General features: G+C 42.3%; 1 protein-coding gene and 1 long non-coding RNA gene across 4 annotated transcripts in view; one reads left to right on the top strand and one right to left on the bottom strand.

Annotated features, from left to right (window-relative positions):
- il16 (interleukin 16) overlaps positions 1-1,554 on the top strand; it is a 92,503-nt gene extending 90,949 nt beyond the window's left edge. For all 3 annotated transcript variants that reach the window (XM_037795507.1, XM_037795500.1, XM_037795492.1), the window contains one exon: positions 688-1,554. In XM_037795507.1, the coding sequence (XP_037651435.1) occupies positions 688-854 (167 nt within the window). In that variant the 3' untranslated portion in view covers positions 855-1,554. The remainder of the gene's footprint in view (positions 1-687) is intronic.
- LOC119503660 lies at positions 118-19,294 on the bottom strand. The gene is made up of 3 exons (XR_005210365.1): positions 19,284-19,294; positions 8,855-8,857; positions 118-243 (listed from the first exon to the last, which is right to left on the bottom strand). It is a non-coding gene; the product is annotated as an uncharacterized LOC119503660 (long non-coding RNA).
- Positions 19,295-19,762: the final 468 nt, after the last annotated feature.

Genomic DNA, 19,762 nt, shown 5'->3' with positions numbered 1-19,762 from the left:
GGTTCTTGAAGGCAGGTGGCGAGGGAGGTGGGTGGCAGGGCAGCGGTGGGTTTTGTTGAGATGTAGACCTGTGTGTCGTCGGCATAGCAGTGAAAGAGGACATCGTGATGACGGAGGATAGTGCCAAGGGGAAGGAGGTAAATGATAAATAGAAGTGGACCCAATACTGACCCCTGGGGGACACCCCGTGAAACAGTAGAACACCTTGCTGACCTGTGGTTGCTCAGTTGTACATATCGTTGTCTGTCGGTGAGATATTACCCCATTGTTTCCCCCTAACGGCAGATTAGTGCTGATTAAAATACATTTCTAGCCAAAAGAAAGATACGACAGCAATGTTACATAACTTGCTTACACAAAATGAATGTACCTGGCTTAAAAAAAATTATCCTGGCAACAAAAAAAAAATATTCACCTGGGAAAACTTTTTTTTTCCCACCTGTTTTCACAGATGGAAAAAAATGAAGCAATTTAGAAAGATTATCCTGGCAAAACCTTTTTTTTTAACCTGTTAATAAACACAGGAGAGAAAATAACTCACTTACCTCTCAGGGCTTCCATACATTTTACTTCTGGAAAGAAAAATACTGTAATAAAGTCAGTCAGTTCTTTGTTATCTGTACTTAAACCCATGTCACCAGTTATCATAATATTGTGAACAGTGTCCGCTGTCTTTGTGTGTTGCAGGTGGAGTAGCAGAGCAGAACGGTCTGCAGCATGGCGATGAACTGCTGCAGGTCCAGGGAATCAGTCTGCAGGACATGACTCGCTTCGAGGCCTGGAACATGATCAAGGCTTTACCTGAAGGGCCCATCACAGTGGTCTTCAGGAGGAGGCAGGGGGGGGTCGAATGACGAGACACAGCTGCTGGTAGTGGCTTACAAATGAAGAGGCCAAAGAAAAAAGAAAAGAAACAATAGCACTGGAGGCACGCAGATGTTGGCCATTTATTAACAGTCTGAATGAATACATTACTATTATTTTTATAGCACATTTCTGATCAGATATGAAATTTTATTAAAGGGTCAGTTCACCCAAATCCCCCCAAAACATACTTACTCATACCAGAGTCCAGATTAGTCTCATTGTTAGCTCCAGGTCTGTCCAGGATTATCCTGCATACTGATGTCTTGTTTACAGTGAAATGGGATCTGAGTTGTTGAATACAGAGTCCAGTTAGTGTCATTGGTGGGGGAAAAAAAAAAATGGTGCACAAAGTACTAATTGTTGTCCTCGAATTACTGAATTTGTGATTTCGGATTAAAACATTTGAAAGATAACACAATGGTGTTCAACGGGCGAGGTTTTTTTGCTCAACAGAAGGAAGCAGCTGAATCGCAAGAATCAAAGCCGCAAGCAGCAGTGATTGGGTTTTGGTCTTCACAAGGCAGGGCAAAGTCACTTCAACTGGTTTAAGTCTGTATAAAGAAGCAGTGAGACAAATCACAAACTTGTTTCATCATTACAATGTATGCAGCCTTTCAGTACTTGTACTCTCAAAGTCCTGCCGGTCATTTCAACAGCTTAATTAAAAATATCCAGCCATTTTTGGTGATGTTTGGACAAATTCTCATTTATTTATGGCCAAATTTGCGCCAGGCACATGCACATATTTGGAACTAGTGACGCCTCCCTATGGAGTCTTTTCTAATAGTTTTACACGTGGTTCAAAAAATGTCACTGCAAGTTTTGTATTGATTGGACAAACAATTTCTGAAATGTAGTCTGATTTGTAGCGCCACCTAGTGGTCGGTTTGAATGAAACTTGCAGGGTATGTTTTAGGTACTCTTGTGGACACGAGATGATGGGCCCAATGGTTATGGAGTTTGGTCTATTGATGTGCTCAGGCACGCCCTTTTAAAGTTCATTGGTCAAAATCTTTTAAATGCAATGGGATATCAACAAGCTTTTGATCATCTTGGTCCAATAACGATCCCCAGAACATTAGGTAGCAATTGGATGTACGGTTTAGGAGGAAATGTCAAAAATGTGTTTTTCCAAAAATGGCGGAAATTCTGTCAGGTGGACTTTAGTGATTCTTGAGGCTTTTTTGTAGTCCACATAGAGCTGGACATGTGAGTCAAATTTCAAGTCAATCAGACTTACGGTGTGAGGGGGCCGGCCTTTAAAAGTTTTTGCTTTTTGGGCTGTCAATCAGCCACCATTAGGCCAATTGGGATCATATTTTATGTGAAGCATTAAGACATCGTTTCCAGTAAATATACCAAGTTTCATGTCTCTAGCTCGTTCCAGCTCACAGCAACTTGAGTAAAGGCATAATATAGCATATAATGCTAAATAGGCCACGCCCACATGCACCAATAATATGACACTCCAGATCTTGGTTAATACTCCCCCCAGAGCATGGGCACCAACTTTGATGAAATTGTGTCTACTAGGGATGTGCATTCCAAGCAAAAATACTATTCGATAATCACTGGGAACTAGTCGATTATTATTTGAAAATCAGGGTGCAGTGGGTAGGGTCGGCACATTTTCCCATTTTACACTATAGATTAAGAGTTTATTTCAACCATATTGAAATAAACTCTTAATGAGGTCTCTTAAAGACAAACCAAGACGGTTTTGATAAGTTTTATTTTGTTTCTGTCGGATTTAAATGACGATATGTTCTGCTGATCGAACAGCTGATCTACCTGCTGAAACTACGAGAGGTGGAGTGCCGCTTACGCGCGCACACACACACACACACACACACACACACACACACACACACCTGTGCTGACAGAAAAGAGCCAAACTCAACATGCCACACACGTTTTACCGGTAGTAACGTTACTACCGGTGCCTCCATCATCCATCATCTGCAACCGCTTATCCCGTTAGGGAGCTGGAGCTAATCCCAGCTGAGATTGGGTGAAGGCGGGCTACACCCTGGACAGGTCTCCAGACTATCACAGGTCTGACACATAGAGACAGACAACCATTCACACTCACATTCACATTCACAACTACGGGACATTTAGAGAAAAAATGAACCTATTCTGCATGTCTTTGGACTGTGGGACAGGTTTTGAGGTACACGTTTTTGGAATTTGTCTATGGGTTGAGCTCAAAATGCTTTGGTACGCCTATTCCAAAACGTGATTTATGACGATTGGACTAATGGCCAATGAATTATGGCCAATTTCCTGCTAAGCTCCGCCCTTTGTGAAATTTGTTGGTCAACATCTTCAAAACACAATGACATATCAACAAGCTTTAGAAAACTTTTGATAAGGTTGGTCCAATAGAACCCTTCTAAGTCTGTGCTGGGCTTGAACCTTAATAAACCGGCACAAACTTAGAAGGGTTCTGTCCATTCAGGACTTCAACCCTAATAACATGTATAAGAACCAATACCTGCACATCTGAGCTCCCTTATCAATGACAAGAGGGGTGCGGAGCCAATGGCTCATTCCAGAGGAGGGGAGGACCTGTAGTGAGCCCTTTTTAACAACTATTTGCCCAAACCTAAAAGTCATAAATAAACATATCTGGGGTGCCCCGGGAGCTCACCGGGTAAAGTAGGCGCCCCATGTACCAATGCTCAGTCCTTACCACAGCAACCCGGGTTTCGAATCCGATCCTTTTGCTGCATGCAGGGCTGGACTGGCCATCTGGCATACCGGGCATTTTCCCAGTGGGCCGGCATGCCTTTTGGGCCGGTCGCCGACGTATGTCTTTTTTCCCCCTTTTTTTTGGCCCATAAAACAAGTAAATCGGCCTTGCACTGGGCTGGCCCGGTCCGATCGTATCTTTAAACACCTCCCCCTTTGGGCACTGTGCCGCAAGGCCTCTGAAAGGAGCCTGGGACACGGGCGGACATGGGTCTCAGGGTATGGGGTATAACTAGGGTGACCATAATTTCAAACCAGGACAATTAAGTGCACCGCAAAGTTCATGCATGCGCACGTTCGTAAACACGTGCACGGGCACTCGCTAATATGCACGTACCATAAGCGTTTTCATCAAGATGCAGAACTTGGCGCACATGTGGCACATTTGAGCACGGAGTGGGATCAGAAAGGAGACATTATTATAGGGGGGTGCATTAGAGGCTGTGAGAATCATGACATCACATTCACTACTTTCTCCCCCTTTAAGGGAGTCCTGTAGAGAGTTTCCCTCAGAGGAAACATATTGTTTTCTGGGCCTACGTACATTATTTCTCAACTTGTTTCGTCTCAGGCTATTATAATTAAAATGTGGAGCTCAGACGACATTTTGGCCAGGATGGAGACACCGTCCGGGTGAAAGAAATGTAGAATAACTAATCAAAACGACACGTTTGATGTGCACACAAGCACGGAGGGTTCTGTGGTTCAAAATTACATTAAATGTAACCAGCAGATATCTGTTGTGTCCGAGCATAATTGTGGCTTGACAGCATCACTCTCTATAGAGACTGCAGCGGTGCGCCGTGCTGGCTCTCTGTATTATCTCATTCGCACAAATTAGTTAATGAGTGGAACATGATATACGTCTATGTAAGTATAATACTATTATTTTAATTGTAGTGAAAACCGGGACAATTTGTTAGTCACTGTTGAAAACCGGGACATTTGAGTGTTTTACAGATATGTGTCGGGACTCAGGATACATCTGCTTGAAACCGGGACAGTCCCGGACAAACCGGGACATCTGGTCACCGTAGGTATAACACATGCGCAGTGTAACTGAAGCAGCGGCCATGCGTTGCGATTGGCTCAATGAGGCGTGACCCATCCTCCATCCATAGGCCTTGCGTACAGAGCCCAAAGGAGGGCAGGTTGTTTGAAGATGCGAGAAATGGAGAAAAAACGCAAGGGAGGCGCGGAGAAATTGAGAGATCAAAAAACGACAGGCCCTTCAGGCAGATGCTGCCGAATGTGTTAAACTAACTGACATGTTTGCAGCAGCAGGAGGAGGACCATCGTCAGCAGCACCCGTGGCTGGTGGCCACAGTGAGGAGGAGGGGGAGAGAGATGGGGGGGGGGGTGGTGTAGAGGTTGAGGTAAGCAGAAGTTAAGGGCTAGCTCGCTGCCTGGCTCAACATACAGTATGTCATGAGAGATGAGGCTACACTATTCTCTCAGTCAACTAACACATTACAGTCCCCTTGATAAAACTGAGCAAAAGCAAGGGCTAATGTTGAACAAACTAGCTGTTGTTTGCAAAGTCATGTTGATAACATATTACAATAAAACAAATTATGTACGCTTTGCTCATTTTCAATTTTGCTAACTTGAGACTTTTATGAATGCAGGTGTAGTTTGCTAGCTAGCTAGTTATAACACCAGTGTTACCGTGTAGGTCATAGTGGCTAGTTAACACATTGTGCACACAAAAAGGGATATTTTCATGTCTTTTATATTATAAAGCAGTTTTAAGTGCTATATAAATACTGTTAAACTATCAAAACGCTCAATATACGGAGAAATACACACAGCCCGTATTTAGAAACTGTGCATTTGAAACAAGCCGTTAGGATTTCTGTATATTTGTGATGTCACAAATGTACAATATTTAGACCATTACACGGTTCTAAACGTAAACATTCGAAATGTGTCCCAGTTTATTTCCTGTTGCAGTGTATGTAAATGACATCAGCTGACAGGAAGTAATCATGGACCCAAACTGTTGCCTAGCAACGCGATTCCGTTGAAATGCACTAAAATGGAGCGTTTCAGACAGAGAATATACAGGTATATTCAGGCAGACAGTATGAGGAAAATAAAGTTTTTTTTGAACATTTCAGCATGTAAACATGTTCTTGTAGAAACACAAAATATAAGTATGAACCTGAAAATGAGCACGATATGGGACCTTTAATGACACTCTTGTGTTATTGGAAGAACATCATTATTTTGTTGACTAGAATACCATTCATCAACAATACCAGTGAGTTGGCTGTCAGCATTTTCGGTTTAGTTTTTCTTTTTTCATTTATTATAAGCTATATGGTGAACAGTGCTCTTTTGGGACCTAGAAAAAAAAAATGTGTTTGGGAGTCAGCTTTTGGGTGGGTGTTGATGAACAATATAGATAAATGAAATTCAGACATCCATGCATTTATTTATTCAACAACTATTTGTCCATTACCTTTATGATATTGTTATATCAATGCAGCTTTTTTACACCTCTTTATCAAGGAATCCAATAATTCTGGACCTGATTGTATTATTATGTTAAAAAAAAATCTCACCTAATCGTCTCTCCTCTTGTCTCATTGAGCCAGGTTGAACTAGCAGCAGCAGCAGTGTGTCAGCGAGAGAGAGGAGAGCAAGGAGCAGGAGGACATAGATTACTTTGTACGTCCTGAGCCATCTACGCTACAAATATTTTTAAATCACCACCCGCAACAGAATACCAGAAATCCTTTAGTGCAACAGGTATTCACTAGTAAAGACGGAACAAGCAGGAAGTAGCTCACATATTGCAAGGGACGTCATAGAGCATCTTGACAGTTGTATAGAAAAGAGCAAGAGATTACATCAAGGGTCAGCAACCTTTACTATCAAAAGAGTCATTTTAGGCAAAGAAAAAAGAAAAAATCTGTCTGGGGCCGCAAAACATTTGAGCATTGTGATGAAGGTAACACAGATTATAGTCTAAGTATATAGTATATAAATCTAATGCAGTGAGGGCCAAAGAGCAAATGTACTACGGAGTATTAGGGCCACATTGAGGGGAATAACATCTGAGATTTACAGAATAAAGTCATAATATTACGAGAAAAAAAGTCGTAACTTTATGAGAATAAAGTCATAACTTTACGAAAAATAAAGTCATAACTTTACGAGAAAAAAACCCCGGAATATTACAAGAATAAAGTCATAACTTGACGAGAAAAAAACCCGGAATATTACGAGAATAAAGTCATAACTTTACGGGAAAAAACATCTGAATATTACGTGAAAATAAAGTCATAACTTTACGAGAATAAAGTAATAACTTTACGAGAAAAAAACCCCGGAATATTATGAGAATAAAGTCATAACTTTACAAGGAAAAAAGCCGTAATATTACGAGAATAAAGTCTTAATATTACGAGAATAAAGTCATAACTTTACGAAAAATAAAGTCATAACTTTACGAGAAAAAAACCCCGGAATATTATGAGAATAAAGTCATAACTTTACAAGGAAAAAAGCCGTAATATTACGAGAATAAAGTCTTAATATTACGAGAATAAAGTCATAACTTTACGAGAATAAAGTCATAACTTTACGAGAAAAAGTTGTAATATTACGAGAATAAAGTCATAACTTTACGAGAAAAAAGTTGTAATATTGCAAGAATAAAGTCATAACTTTACGAGGAAAAAAGCCGTAATATTACGACTATATTTTCATATTACTACGACTTTTTTCTCTTAAATTTATGACTTTATTCTCATAATATTCCGACTTTTTTTCTCGTAAACCTATGACTTTATGCTCGTAATATTATGACTTTATTCTCGAAATTTCAGATTTTTATTTTTTTTCCTCAATGTGGCCCTGATACTCCGTTGTACGTCGTACCATTGACCTACAACAATGATAAATAAAAATGAAAATGTAAACAAAAAATGGTTATTCATTTCCATTTTTTATAATCCACAGGGAGCCACTGGAGAGGAGCTAAAGAGACACATTAGGCTCCGGAGCCGCAGGTTGCAGACCCCTGGTATTAATTATAGGGAATGCAACAGATGCGGCATCCAATACGCAGGGCGAGTACAAAGGTTTTTCAGCACTGATGACCTCCCAGTCTCCCACTCATGTGCATGTGTGGTGCTATACTCATGTACTTAATCTTGTGCTGACTGACACTACTCAAACTGTTATCGAAAGTGGAACACTGTTCAGTCTACTGAATGACATAGCTGTGTTCACCAGGGAATCCTATCAGAAGGTCAATCTGTGGGAAAATCAAACCCAAGGAAAAAAAACACAGACGCTTCTCTCCGATTGGAGAGACACGGTGGTGGTGCCGAGCACGTTGCTCTCAAAAAAGTGTTTGGACATTTTGGTAACCAGAGAATGGTCTCTTCATCGACGCAGTGCTCACACTGGCAGCCATAGAACAGAAGACAAATGCAAAGCCAACTATACGTGCCAAAGCACGAGGCTTTGAAGACGGCCTCTTGAGATATGAAACAGTGTTATTTGACCAAACCACTCCACTGTACAAGTACCTCCAGACAGAAGGGATGGACATCCTCTCGGCCCACCGAATGGTGACTGCCACACAAGAGAGCCTCAAAAGCATTGCCAGGGATTTCCCAACTGACCTCAGTAAATGTCTGATCAGATTTGACAGCAGTGGACAATCTACAATCAGAGCTGCAAAGTTTAGCTGGACAGAGGGACAGGCTTAAAGCATCACATGTGGATGAATACATTACCAGAACGGTGGCAGATGGATCTGCAGGAAAGGAAGGAAGGAGACTGATGTTGTCAATAAAAACTGCGCTTCCTGCAAAAATTGTCCACTCTGCTGCTATGAAACACTCAGGCGGTTCAACATGTCGTCAGGTGCTTATCCTCTCCTGGGGCTTGCGTACAAGTTCCTGCTGACCCTTTCTTTGTGAAAGAATGTTCTCAACCCTGAAATTTATCAAAAGCAGACTTAGGAGGAGCAGCCTGTCGGCAAACAAGCTGGAGATGTTTCTGTTGATGATAGGGATGCACCGATACCCGATACCAGTATCGGGTATCGGGTCCGATACTGTGCTCATGTACTCGTACTTGCAAAACGTCTCCAATAAACAACGGCACCGATACCACTTTATGGTGGTGCGCCCGACCCCGCTGGGCCGGGATCCCACCTCAGCCGGCGCGCACCGGCCCTCACTTTCATTGCGCCACAGGGTTTTGCTTGCACCCTCTGACTCGCCCGACGTTAGACTCCTTGGTCCGTGTTTCAAGACGGGTCGGGTGGGTTGCCGACATCGCCGCAGACTCCTGGCGCCATTTACGTGGGCCGTGCCCCGAACTGGCGGCACGGCGCGGTTGGGGCGCACTGAAAACAGTCCGTCCCGGTCGACAGTCACACCGGGAGCAGGGGGCCATCCCCGGCGGGGAGAGAGGGCGCAGTGAGCCCTTTGTCCACGGTTCCTGCTGAAGATTGTAGACAGACAGTAGTTTGTTTTGGTGCAGGGGTCAGAGGAAAAGATGAGTTATCTGAACAGTAAAACAATTGTGAAATGTAACGTTACACGATAACACTCGCAGAAGGAACCAAATGTTACCTGCAGTACGGGACGGGGAGGTGGGGGGGGGGGGGGGGTGGACATGGAGCAGATAAGGGGAGCGTGTGAGGCTGGTTACGGGTTAGTTTTTCTTTGATATGTAGGCAAGAAAATTTTGCAGGTAAATATTATGATTATTATTTAATAGTGTTATTATTATCAGTATTATATTTGTAATTTATGAATTTATTATTATTATTATTATTGTCCTTCATGTTTTTTAAAGTGTGCCTTGGCTGCTGTAACACTACAATATGCAGGTGTTATACAAGTAAAGTTATATATAAGTAATAGTATTATTGTTATTATTTATTATCACTATCATTATTATTACTACTACTGTTTTTATTTATTTATTTATTTTTCATAATTATTATCATTACTAGCATCAATATTATTATGATTGTTTATTTGTATTTATTTTTTGTATTTGTGGTGTTCTTCCTATGTCTGTTGACATTATGTTTGTTTATATGGGGGGGGGAAAGAAAGCATGACAATACCATATTTCATTACCTTTGAAAATGAAGCTTCACAATAATAACATTTGAAACAAAGTTACACAACAATAATAATTAGTGTGACTGCTGTTACACTACAATATGGATAATAAAGTCTAATCTAAACCACCACACACAGAGAGATGCTGTTTGTGCTTAATACCACCAGAGGGCGGTGTCGGCTGTTTAACTTTGTACTAAGAACTACTGAAGACAGAGGACGAGGAGAGGACGAGGACAGGGTGAGACAGACTGCAGTGAGAAGAAGCACTCAGATATTTTACTGATGTAAAATCAGCTAAATGTATGTAAACTATAAACTAACAAAAGTACTTGTACGGTGGTATTATGCAGGTAGAATAGCCTCTAACAGCATTGTATTAATATAATCACTTTTACATATTCTTGGGTAGTTAGAACTATAATATAATAATAATAATAATAATATAATGTCAGATATTTACTGCACTACACTTTATATTATGTACTGTGATAGTTGGTGGTGTCATATTACTCTACATATACTATATTTGGAGACAGTATTGTAATAATAGTAGTATACACAGCTGTACCTGCCCTGGAAAAATAATAACTCAAACTCTTTGAGCATGTTGGTAGCTTGTCTCAAAGACATCAAAGATTGGATGGCTTTACATTTTCTTAAGCTCAATGAGAACAAAACTGAAGTTAATATTTTTGGACCCAATGGAGGCAGGAACGACCCCAACATGACCAAAGTTAAAACTCAGGGGTGACCGAGCCTTTTCAGTTGCAGCTCCAGAGCTCTGGAACACTCTGCCTCCACGTGTTGGGCTGTCCCCCACACTGCCTGCTTTTAAATCAAACCTCAAAACACACCTTCATTCCTTTTGGCTTTTGGCTCGGCTTGAGAGTTGACTATTTACTATTTAAATCCTTTTTCCTTTCCTATTGGTCTTAACCACCTTTTATTATTTTAATGTCCTGTTGGTTTTCAGTTGGTCTTAGTGTTTTATATTGTCGTTTTTATGTATAATTGTACAGCATATTGGTCAACTTTTGTTGTTTTTAAATGTGCTTTATGAATACATTTGGATTGGTATAACTGTGGTCATGGGTGCTGTTTGTATACTGCTTGCATTGCAATTTTGGATGTAATAGTTCTTTTCAAAAACGGTAGGGATCAAGCACATATCTATATCTATATCTATAGATATAGATATATCTATATCTATATCTATATATATGCATGTAGAGACGTGTGTCAAATTTCAAGTCAATTGGACGTGAGGGGGCCGGCCTTTGAAAGTTTTCACATTTTTGGCTGTCAATCATAGCGCCACCATCAGACCAATTAGAATCATATTTTTTGTGAAGCATCAGAACATCTTGATCAGTTATTATGGTGACAGGTTTCATGTCTCTTGTTCCAGCTCACAGCAAATTGAGCAAAGGGATAATAGAGCATATAATGCTAAATAGGCCACGCCCACATATTAACAAAATTAGCCAAAAGTGCAGCTAAGTACGAGGCAGCAAAACTTCCTTTTAAAAACACTGTTTAAAACTAGAACGGCACTCGGAGAGCGCAGACCTCCGCCAAGGTGCGTGACTTTAAAAACAGATCCCAGCTCACAGCTGGCGGTACCTTGAGGTGGTCGGCTTGTTATTACCACGGTGTTTCCGTGTAACGTATCGGCGAATGCCTCTCTCATTCAGCAGCATTGTTATGTCTGTATAAGGTTACACTACGTTGTCTCTCATCCCGTCATCTACCCCTTTGTTCTTTCTCACCGCGGACGGTCAGCAGCTCCCGCACCTCGGATCCTCGCCACACATCCACACAATAGTATGTTGGAGATGAACTGCAACTCGCCTGGAAAGTAGACGAGATCAGGCGGCAGCAGCAGGGGGCAGTGACTAAAAGCTGCGGTCAAGTAGGACAGTTTGAAGCTGTTTCGAGCAGCCTTCACTGAATTTACAGGAAGTCCCAGAAAATGTTACTTCCTGTTAGATGCGATCTGTAGGCTACTTGTAGTTTTCAGACCACGTTGGGATTTATTTATATTTGTTTGTAAATCTATGTGGAAATGTGCGTGTGTCTGGCGTTGGATTCTATGCTTTATTATTTTTATGTCTGCCTTTTAAAGCACATAATAAACACTCGCTTGATAAGTGTTATATATAAATAACCTTCATTATTATAATAATTATTATTATCAACCACACAAGATGTGTTTGTTAACAGATGAAACCTTCATTGCACAACACAAGACTTAATATCCTACAATCTAGCATTAAATATTACAATTACACAGAAAGTTGTGACTTTCTACAGCATGCGGTGTTTGCTTTCAAAACTAAGAGCCAATCAGCTCTTTGATCAGGCGCGAGCCAGGCGTTTCCCATAATGCCCTGGGTCTTGCAGTCGGTGAAACGCAACTGCGGCGCCTGGCTCTAAAAACTGCGGCCGCCTCGATCTTGTGAGGTTATTGTTGCTCACGTGCGCATGACGTCAGAGCGAGTCGGCATCAAGTCGGACACAAATCGAACCGGCGTGCATTGCGCGGCGATCGCCGGTGATCGATTCTGCGCAGGCCTGGCTCATCTCCAACGAGCCTATTTATCTCTCTACTGTCAGAAGGAGGAAGAAGGCGCGGTCACGCGTCATCAAGGCATCATCAGTTACACTGTGCATGTGTTATACCCCGTGATCTTAATGCTCAGGCTGACCGGAATTCTTATAAAAATTCCTGAATCCGTATCATGATCCGAATCGCCACCAAAATCTAATTTGATTGTTCATTGTGCTACACCCCACCCCTCCAAAAAATTGTATTCAAATCCATCGCGGACTTTTGGAGTAATCCTGCTAACAGAAGGACGGACGGACAGACGGACAGACAGACAGACAGACAAACGCCGGTAAAAGTGTAGGCCAAGCAAAAAGTCCTACCAGAGTATTGATGTGTACCAAGCAGTTTTATCCGCTCTATCCATCCGATGCGATACAGACAGCAACTGATCAGACCATGTGAGTCACTTAACGTATGACAGACTGGTTTTAGCTGATGTGAGGCAGGTGGTCTCAGACATTTGCACAAATCTGAAGGAGAAGGGAAGAACTACAGGAGATTAAGCACAATAAAAGCAACACCTGTACGTAACAAAGCAACCCAATACAACAGCCCAGTACAAGTCTGTGGTGCTGTTAATGGATTGATTCAAATTATGTTTTTGAAGTACAGGTGTGTATTAGGTGGTGCTTCATTGTTTGTTTATATATATATATATTTTAGTAATTCCCAGCATGTAGGGTCGGCACATTTTCCCATCTAACGCTATGGATTAAGAGTTTATTTCAATCATATTGTTGTAACAGTGAAAGAGGCCGGTGGAAAGACAGACCAAGACGGTTTTGGTCAGTTTTATTTTGTTTCTGTCGGGTTTGAATGACGATATGTTCCGCTGATCGAACAGCTGATCTACCTGCTGAAACTACGAGGGGCGCGGGGCTGCTTGCACACGGACACAACGTCGGGGTGCGCTCGCGGCGGTGCGGAGAGTGTGCCCGGGGGGGAGAGTGGCCCGCCATTCAGAACCTTAAACTATGAGGGTGGTGCGGCAGCCTCGCCCCGGTCGCCCGCCGTGCACCTCCGGGTACCCAACTCTCCTCCCTCCTTCAGAGGGAACACGGCGGTTTGAGCGGGACAAACACACACACACACACACACGCGCAGACAGAGAAGAGCCGAACTGAACGTGCCACACACATTTTACCGGTAGTAACGTTACTACCAGGCAGCGACTGCGATGGTTAAAACAAGGGAAATATATATGTTTTAGGATGGGATGAATAGTCACATAACCTATTTGATTTTTTATAATTAACGACTATTCGAAAAATAAAAAATCATGACCCATCCTTAGTTCATACTTGTATTTTGGGTTTCTACTAGAACATGTTTACATGCTTTAATGTTCAAAAAACGTTATTTTTCTCATCCTGTCTGTCTGAATCTACAGTACCTGTATTCATTCTGTCTGAAACGCTCCGTTTTAGCGTCTGTCTCTTTAAGCAACCACAAAACAAATGAGTTTTATTATGGTCAAAAATTATCCATTTACAAAACAGATGTTTATAGAGTCACTTACATCTGCTGTAAGAATTCAAACTATAAAACGGTTCAAAACTGAGCCAAAGTCTGTGATGTTTCATTCTCCAAGTTTATACAAACACAAGTGTGAGAAATGTTGCTGTTCTATAAAGAAAAAGGAGCAGAGGACAACAAGATGCTCTTATTAATCATTTTAATGCTGGTGAAATACAAAACTAACTGGGTGCAGAACAATACAAGAGAAAACAGTTTCATGTGTTCTGACTAGACATGTAAAAATGTAAAGAGTAGCAGCGGTCGCTGTCAGTAAGAGGAGTAAAATGACAAACATCCGACATGTATCATTTGACATATATTCTGTCATGCCAGTCATTTAAATGACCCTATAGACGGTGTGTGTAACACAGGAGACAAAGAAATGTCTGAACTGATTGTTGGACCACAAGTTGCCAGAACAACGCACGTAAGGAAACTTTGGATTGGTATCTGAATCTCAATCACAGAATACTAAATCGACTCTTGGTATTTGGTCTCATTAGTGGTCCAAAACGTCCGTCACAGTCACAATGAATGCACTACTTAAAGGGAGTCTGGTTCTGCCATAGTGAACATGCTGTTTGACCATCTTGTCATCGTGGCTACAGCGAGATGCTTCGTTGGTCAAAGTTCACCGAGGTCTGATAAATCAATGCTGAATCACATGCTGCTGCACTGCTGGCGTTTTTCACTTATTTTCACAAAAACAATATAGAAGGGAATTCATTAGATTCAGCCAATTTTCAAGCAAAACATATTTCACCAATGATAAGACGTTGTTTCCTGTTGTCAGAGGACTCTGTTACTGTAAGTCCTGTTAACAGTAAACAGGGCTCTGTAGTGGTGAGGATGGCTCCAAATAAACTCAGAAAACAAAGTTTGGAAATTTGCGTTTCTATGTTGTTACAATGCTAATTGTCTTTGTATTTTACATCGTTGGAAAGTCCTTTTATTAACCTTCACAATGATGTCCAACTTGTTACGAACATGCATTTGTGGGATGAGCAGCACAGCTGACTTTGTGAGTAGCGCCCAAGAAATATTTGCCAAAATTCTCTGCCAATGGTAAACAGTGTACAAATGCATGATCCTTACAAGTTGGACATCATTGTGAAGGTAAATAAACAGGCTTTCCAACCATGTAAAATACAATGCCAATTCAATCGTAACAGAGAAATAATCGACCTAACCCAAATTTCCAAACTTTTTTTCCAGAGTTTTATGTTTAAAGAGCTGCTGGTGATTTGGCAGATAAGTCCCAACGTTTTGGTGTCCGTCCAAACAGAGACGACCCAGCAGGTGTTTCAAAGGACGCCATTTTCATCTGGTATTAACATGTTATCTGTATCTGGATAGCATATCCGGGTAAGGGGAAGAGTAGTTATTGCATGTGTAAGTGCATGCAGAATGCAACGCGAGTGTAAAAACAGTCGGATCACCCGGACCACATCTGGAGGTGTTTCAGATGACATCTGTACAGTTTGACTCGAGCTTTGTCAAGATGCCTCCTCCCTCTAAAGAGAGCCGCTACAGCAGCAACGCTTCAGGAGACTCGAGGGACAGCTACATGAAAAATGATGGTCGCATGACTGACAAGGATAGTCAATCTAGCATTAGTGCCATCAGGCTTCCCCACTGGCTCAGATTACATTCTTACTGTATAAACGGTTGCCTCGTAAAGAGATATAATCACTTTTAACTACAAGTTTGCTTGCACATTTCACGCACCTTGCATCCGTTTGGAGTGTTGGTTGTGCACGACCTCAGAAATGAACGCCACACATCCTCAAGATGCAATAAGCACATGAGCGGTAGGGGCAGCGTAGCGGCGGTATGATGATGTGACCGTTGTCGATCCAAAATAAAGACAGATTCAGCAATAGCGTGGCTTACTTGTTGCACAAAAATGTTTTCAGAAACACATTTGAGTGTGGTGAGTGATTTTTGTGATATAAGAGAAGAAAGTCTCCAAGCGAGCCGCCATGTTGGTTCCAGTTTGAAAGCTGGGAGCAGCAGCAGCCCACGAGGGAAAGCATTCGTCCAATCAGGTGCCTTGTGTTTAGTGGCAGCCTATCAAGTGTCCAATGCTGGGAAGCGAGGCGATCCATCACGATAAAAAAACACCCGTGGACACGTATCATAACTGTTCCTCTGCCTCACTTCCCACCGCTCCGGAGAAGGACAAGCTACCTAGCTAACTAGCCAGCCAGCCAGCCATCCATCCATCTCCGGCGCTGCGTTCGTTCTCTTCCCGGCGACCAGCGACCACTTTACGGCCCCACTGACGTGTGCTCTGTTGTCACCATAACAACAATCCCATTTTATTTTGTAATCGTCAAATGGCCACTGAAAACAGTTCAATGTCCGTTCTTCTACTATTCTATTTCTATGAGTGGAATCCTCCAATGATACGCAGAGTACAAGTATGTGAGCAATTCTGCTCACAAGTCATCCGGTATTCTACGCGAACGCGTGGTTAAAAAGCAAGTATATCTTGAAATTATCTAGGTGACTAAAAAGTAGCCTGCAGATGCCTTCAGCAGTGCACCTTGCTGTCCCTCGACAGAAATCTGCATATAGAACAGATAGTTGTTGGCTACGGGGGAGCAGCGGAAACATGTAAACATAACGACATCACCTCTTTAAAGTTGGTGAGGTGAACTTGTTAGCAACCAGTTGCTTACTTATACATCCACCAGTTGTGTTTCTGGCCACCTGGCAAATGTAAATCCAATATTCTCTCTCTTTTTGCTGCGATTTTGGCCTCCACCATCTCCTGATCAACATGTCCGTCTCTTTAGCTGCTCAATGCTCCACTATGTTCTCCAGCTATTCTCTAACAGTGTCCGTGCGGTTTGCTGCTGAGCAGGTAGTGGACGGTGGGTCACGAAGCTCCGTAAAGCAAAAGGGAGCTGCAGATTCGATTGATAATTCTCAGTAGTTTCGTCACTGTGAGCGACCCCTCTCTTTTACATGATCGCACTTTCACATTGATAACGTTATTGCAAAATATCCATTATTTAACCTGAGACATATTGCACCATGGTTGTTAAGAAGTCCGCCAATTCCTCCTACTGGAATTATTGAGATCCGATCCCAATGCAGGCAGACGAGCTTATACCACTTATTGATGGCAGGCGTACGTAATCAGATACAGATCACAGGTTAAGACCTGGTAGAGACGGGGTCAAAAACAAGTCAAAGGTGATTCAGTGTTGATTTACTTTGAATGCCAGGGACATGTGCTTCTCTGGTTTCCATTCACTTTAGCAGACACCTGTATGTACATCGAGACCATTTCACATAAATTAAAAACCCTGCTGGTTCCATTTAAACAACACACACATGAAAACGCCTTTAGATCCACACGTTAGCAATAACATCTCAAGCACACGTGACTTGGAAATGGTGGAATGCAATTAAGAGGTCTTTCATTTAAATTACTGGCTACACTGTGAGGTAAAAGATGTTACAGGTAAAGCCAAAAAAAACATGTTTAAAGGAATCTTGATACTCCTAAAGAAAGACTGGTTAAAACATGTCAGCCTAATATGGCTCATCATACAGTACACATGAACGCTCTGGAGAAGGTGGGTACGCCAACAGTTCACTACACAAATCAAATCTTCCATCCAGCCTTCCCCGACTCAGATACTCATCTATCTTCATTTATTTCATACTGAACTAGGGATGCACCGATACCAGTATCGGGTCTGATACTGTAATGTACTCGCAAAACGGCTCCGATACAACGGTACCGAAACCACTTTACAGCAGCGCGACGTTAACCTCTCGTCACCGTCTTTCGGGTGCTCATGCTCCACCTCCCAGACGGTGCGGGAGAGACGGGCCGGTGGTGTGCCCGAACCCGCGGGGCCGGGATCCCACCTCAGCCAGCGCACGCCGGCCCTGAGTTTCATTGTGCCACGGGGTTTTGCTTGCATCCTCTGATTCATGCGTGCGTTAGACTCCTTGGTTTCAAGACGGGTCGGGTGGGTTGCCGACAATGCCACAGACCCCTGGCGCCTCTTACGTGGGCCACGGCACGACGCGGTTGGGGCGCACTGAGGACAGTCCGTCCCGGTCGACAGTCGCACCGGGAGCAGAGGGGCCCATCACGGTGTGGCGAGATCCGGGCGGGTAGCCCTGTAAAGCTGCGGCCGTGAGCCACCTTCGCCCTGAACCTTTCCAAGCCGACCTAGAGTCGGTCGCGGCGCACCGCCTCGTATGCGGGACTGCCGTGTGTTGCTCACACCTTCCAGCTGGCTGGGTCTTTTGGCACAGAAAAGTACTCATATCGGTACTCGGTATCGGTGAGTACCCAAATGTAAGGACTTGCACTTGTACTCGGTTTGAAAAAAAGTGGTATCGGTGCATCCCAAATCTGAACCATCATAAAAAGGGAATAGAAGGGAAGGCTTGAGGCCTTCACACACCAGGGGCAGGTTTTTTTTGTGCGATTAATTTGTGCGTCAATCTATTTTTTTCAACCTGTTTTTGTCGTGAGTACTTTCATAAAATGTGAATATTACGCAGCGGAAAAGCAGCACTTTTTTCGGAACGAGTTTGACTAATCTGAGCTTTTGCACCGCGATTAAAGGCATCAAACGATCTATTTAAGAAAAAACAACATGGAAGCTCCGTAGTCCGAACCAGGACGGCAAACTTTACCCTTCCTTTCAATCTTGACAAAAGCAGCTCAGACCAGATCCACACCTTCCTTTCACAATAAAGCCATAGACATATAATATTTGCTGATGAGTATGTGTCGTTTATTCCCCGCGGCCCCGGTGTGTAAAGGCCTTTACGTGGTGTCTTTTAAAACCACCGAGATGTAACATTTTCTTATTTCCCCCGACCAAAGTGACTCTTAGCCGATGAGGATTAAAACAAGTACAGTACATTTGTGGTGATGTCTATTTTTTCTTCTGAAAACCTGAAGAAGATTCTGGCAGTTGTAGAGTTAACTTACATTTGTATATAATATCTATGTAAATAAAATGCAATAGCAACTTCTATATTGTTAAGTTATTAAATACAGACATGATTTTTTTTTCTTCCCAAGTGCTGCAAGCTTTGATTTTTCGTGTGCAGGTACAGAGGAGTGGAGCTGTTCATCCGGGCTCTCTAATCCTGAAAATGAGTCTTCATGTTAAAGAACAAGACAACATAATATCAGTAAAGCCAATGATCAGTGTGGATGGGCTTCTCTCCAGGGATTACATACTGTCATTATATTCAATCCCACTTCAAGTTCCACAGGTACATTTCCCATTTCTTTTTCCCCGTACACAGCTATCATTGACCATAAAGTGGAGACAATGAGGTGGCCTCATGAGAAACTAGACTGACAAATACTGTAATGGAACAGACCTCTGACAGTCTTTATCCACATGTAAACAAAAAAAAAAAAAAAGAAAAAGTGTGACAATTACTTTAGTGTGACACACTAAAGTAACATTTATTTGATAAACCATAAACTCTGAAAGGTTTATGGGATGAGCATCTTTTAATGTTCGAATGTTTCAGCCTTTCCGAGATGAGTGATTTTCTTTCCTCGGTGTTGAGCTCAACCTCTCAGGAAGTGAGATTAGTGTTTACAGTGGAAACTTGAGTCTGGCTTTCTGGTCTCACAAAGGCAGTGGTGAAGGAAGTACTCAGATCCTTAACTTAGTAAAAGTACTAATACACCACCAAATTACAAGTAAAAATCCCTGCATTTAAAAGGGACTGTCATTTCTTTACACGTATAAACGTTTTTTAATCGTTTCTTATTGCCCATGTGTGAACAGGATGTAAACTAACTGACTCTCTGGGTTTCCTCTATCGGCCTGTATGCTGCTTAAAATGTGAAGTAATTAATGTGACGTTTTTTCTGGGAAAATCCAACGGATGTGACGTCATGCAC

Source organism: Sebastes umbrosus, chromosome 2 (genome assembly GCF_015220745.1).
Source record: "Sebastes umbrosus isolate fSebUmb1 chromosome 2, fSebUmb1.pri, whole genome shotgun sequence".
Classification (NCBI taxonomy): Eukaryota; Metazoa; Chordata; class Actinopteri; order Perciformes; family Sebastidae; genus Sebastes; species Sebastes umbrosus.
Note: the sequence above shows the minus strand (reverse complement) of the source record. Positions and strands in the feature narration are given on the sequence as shown.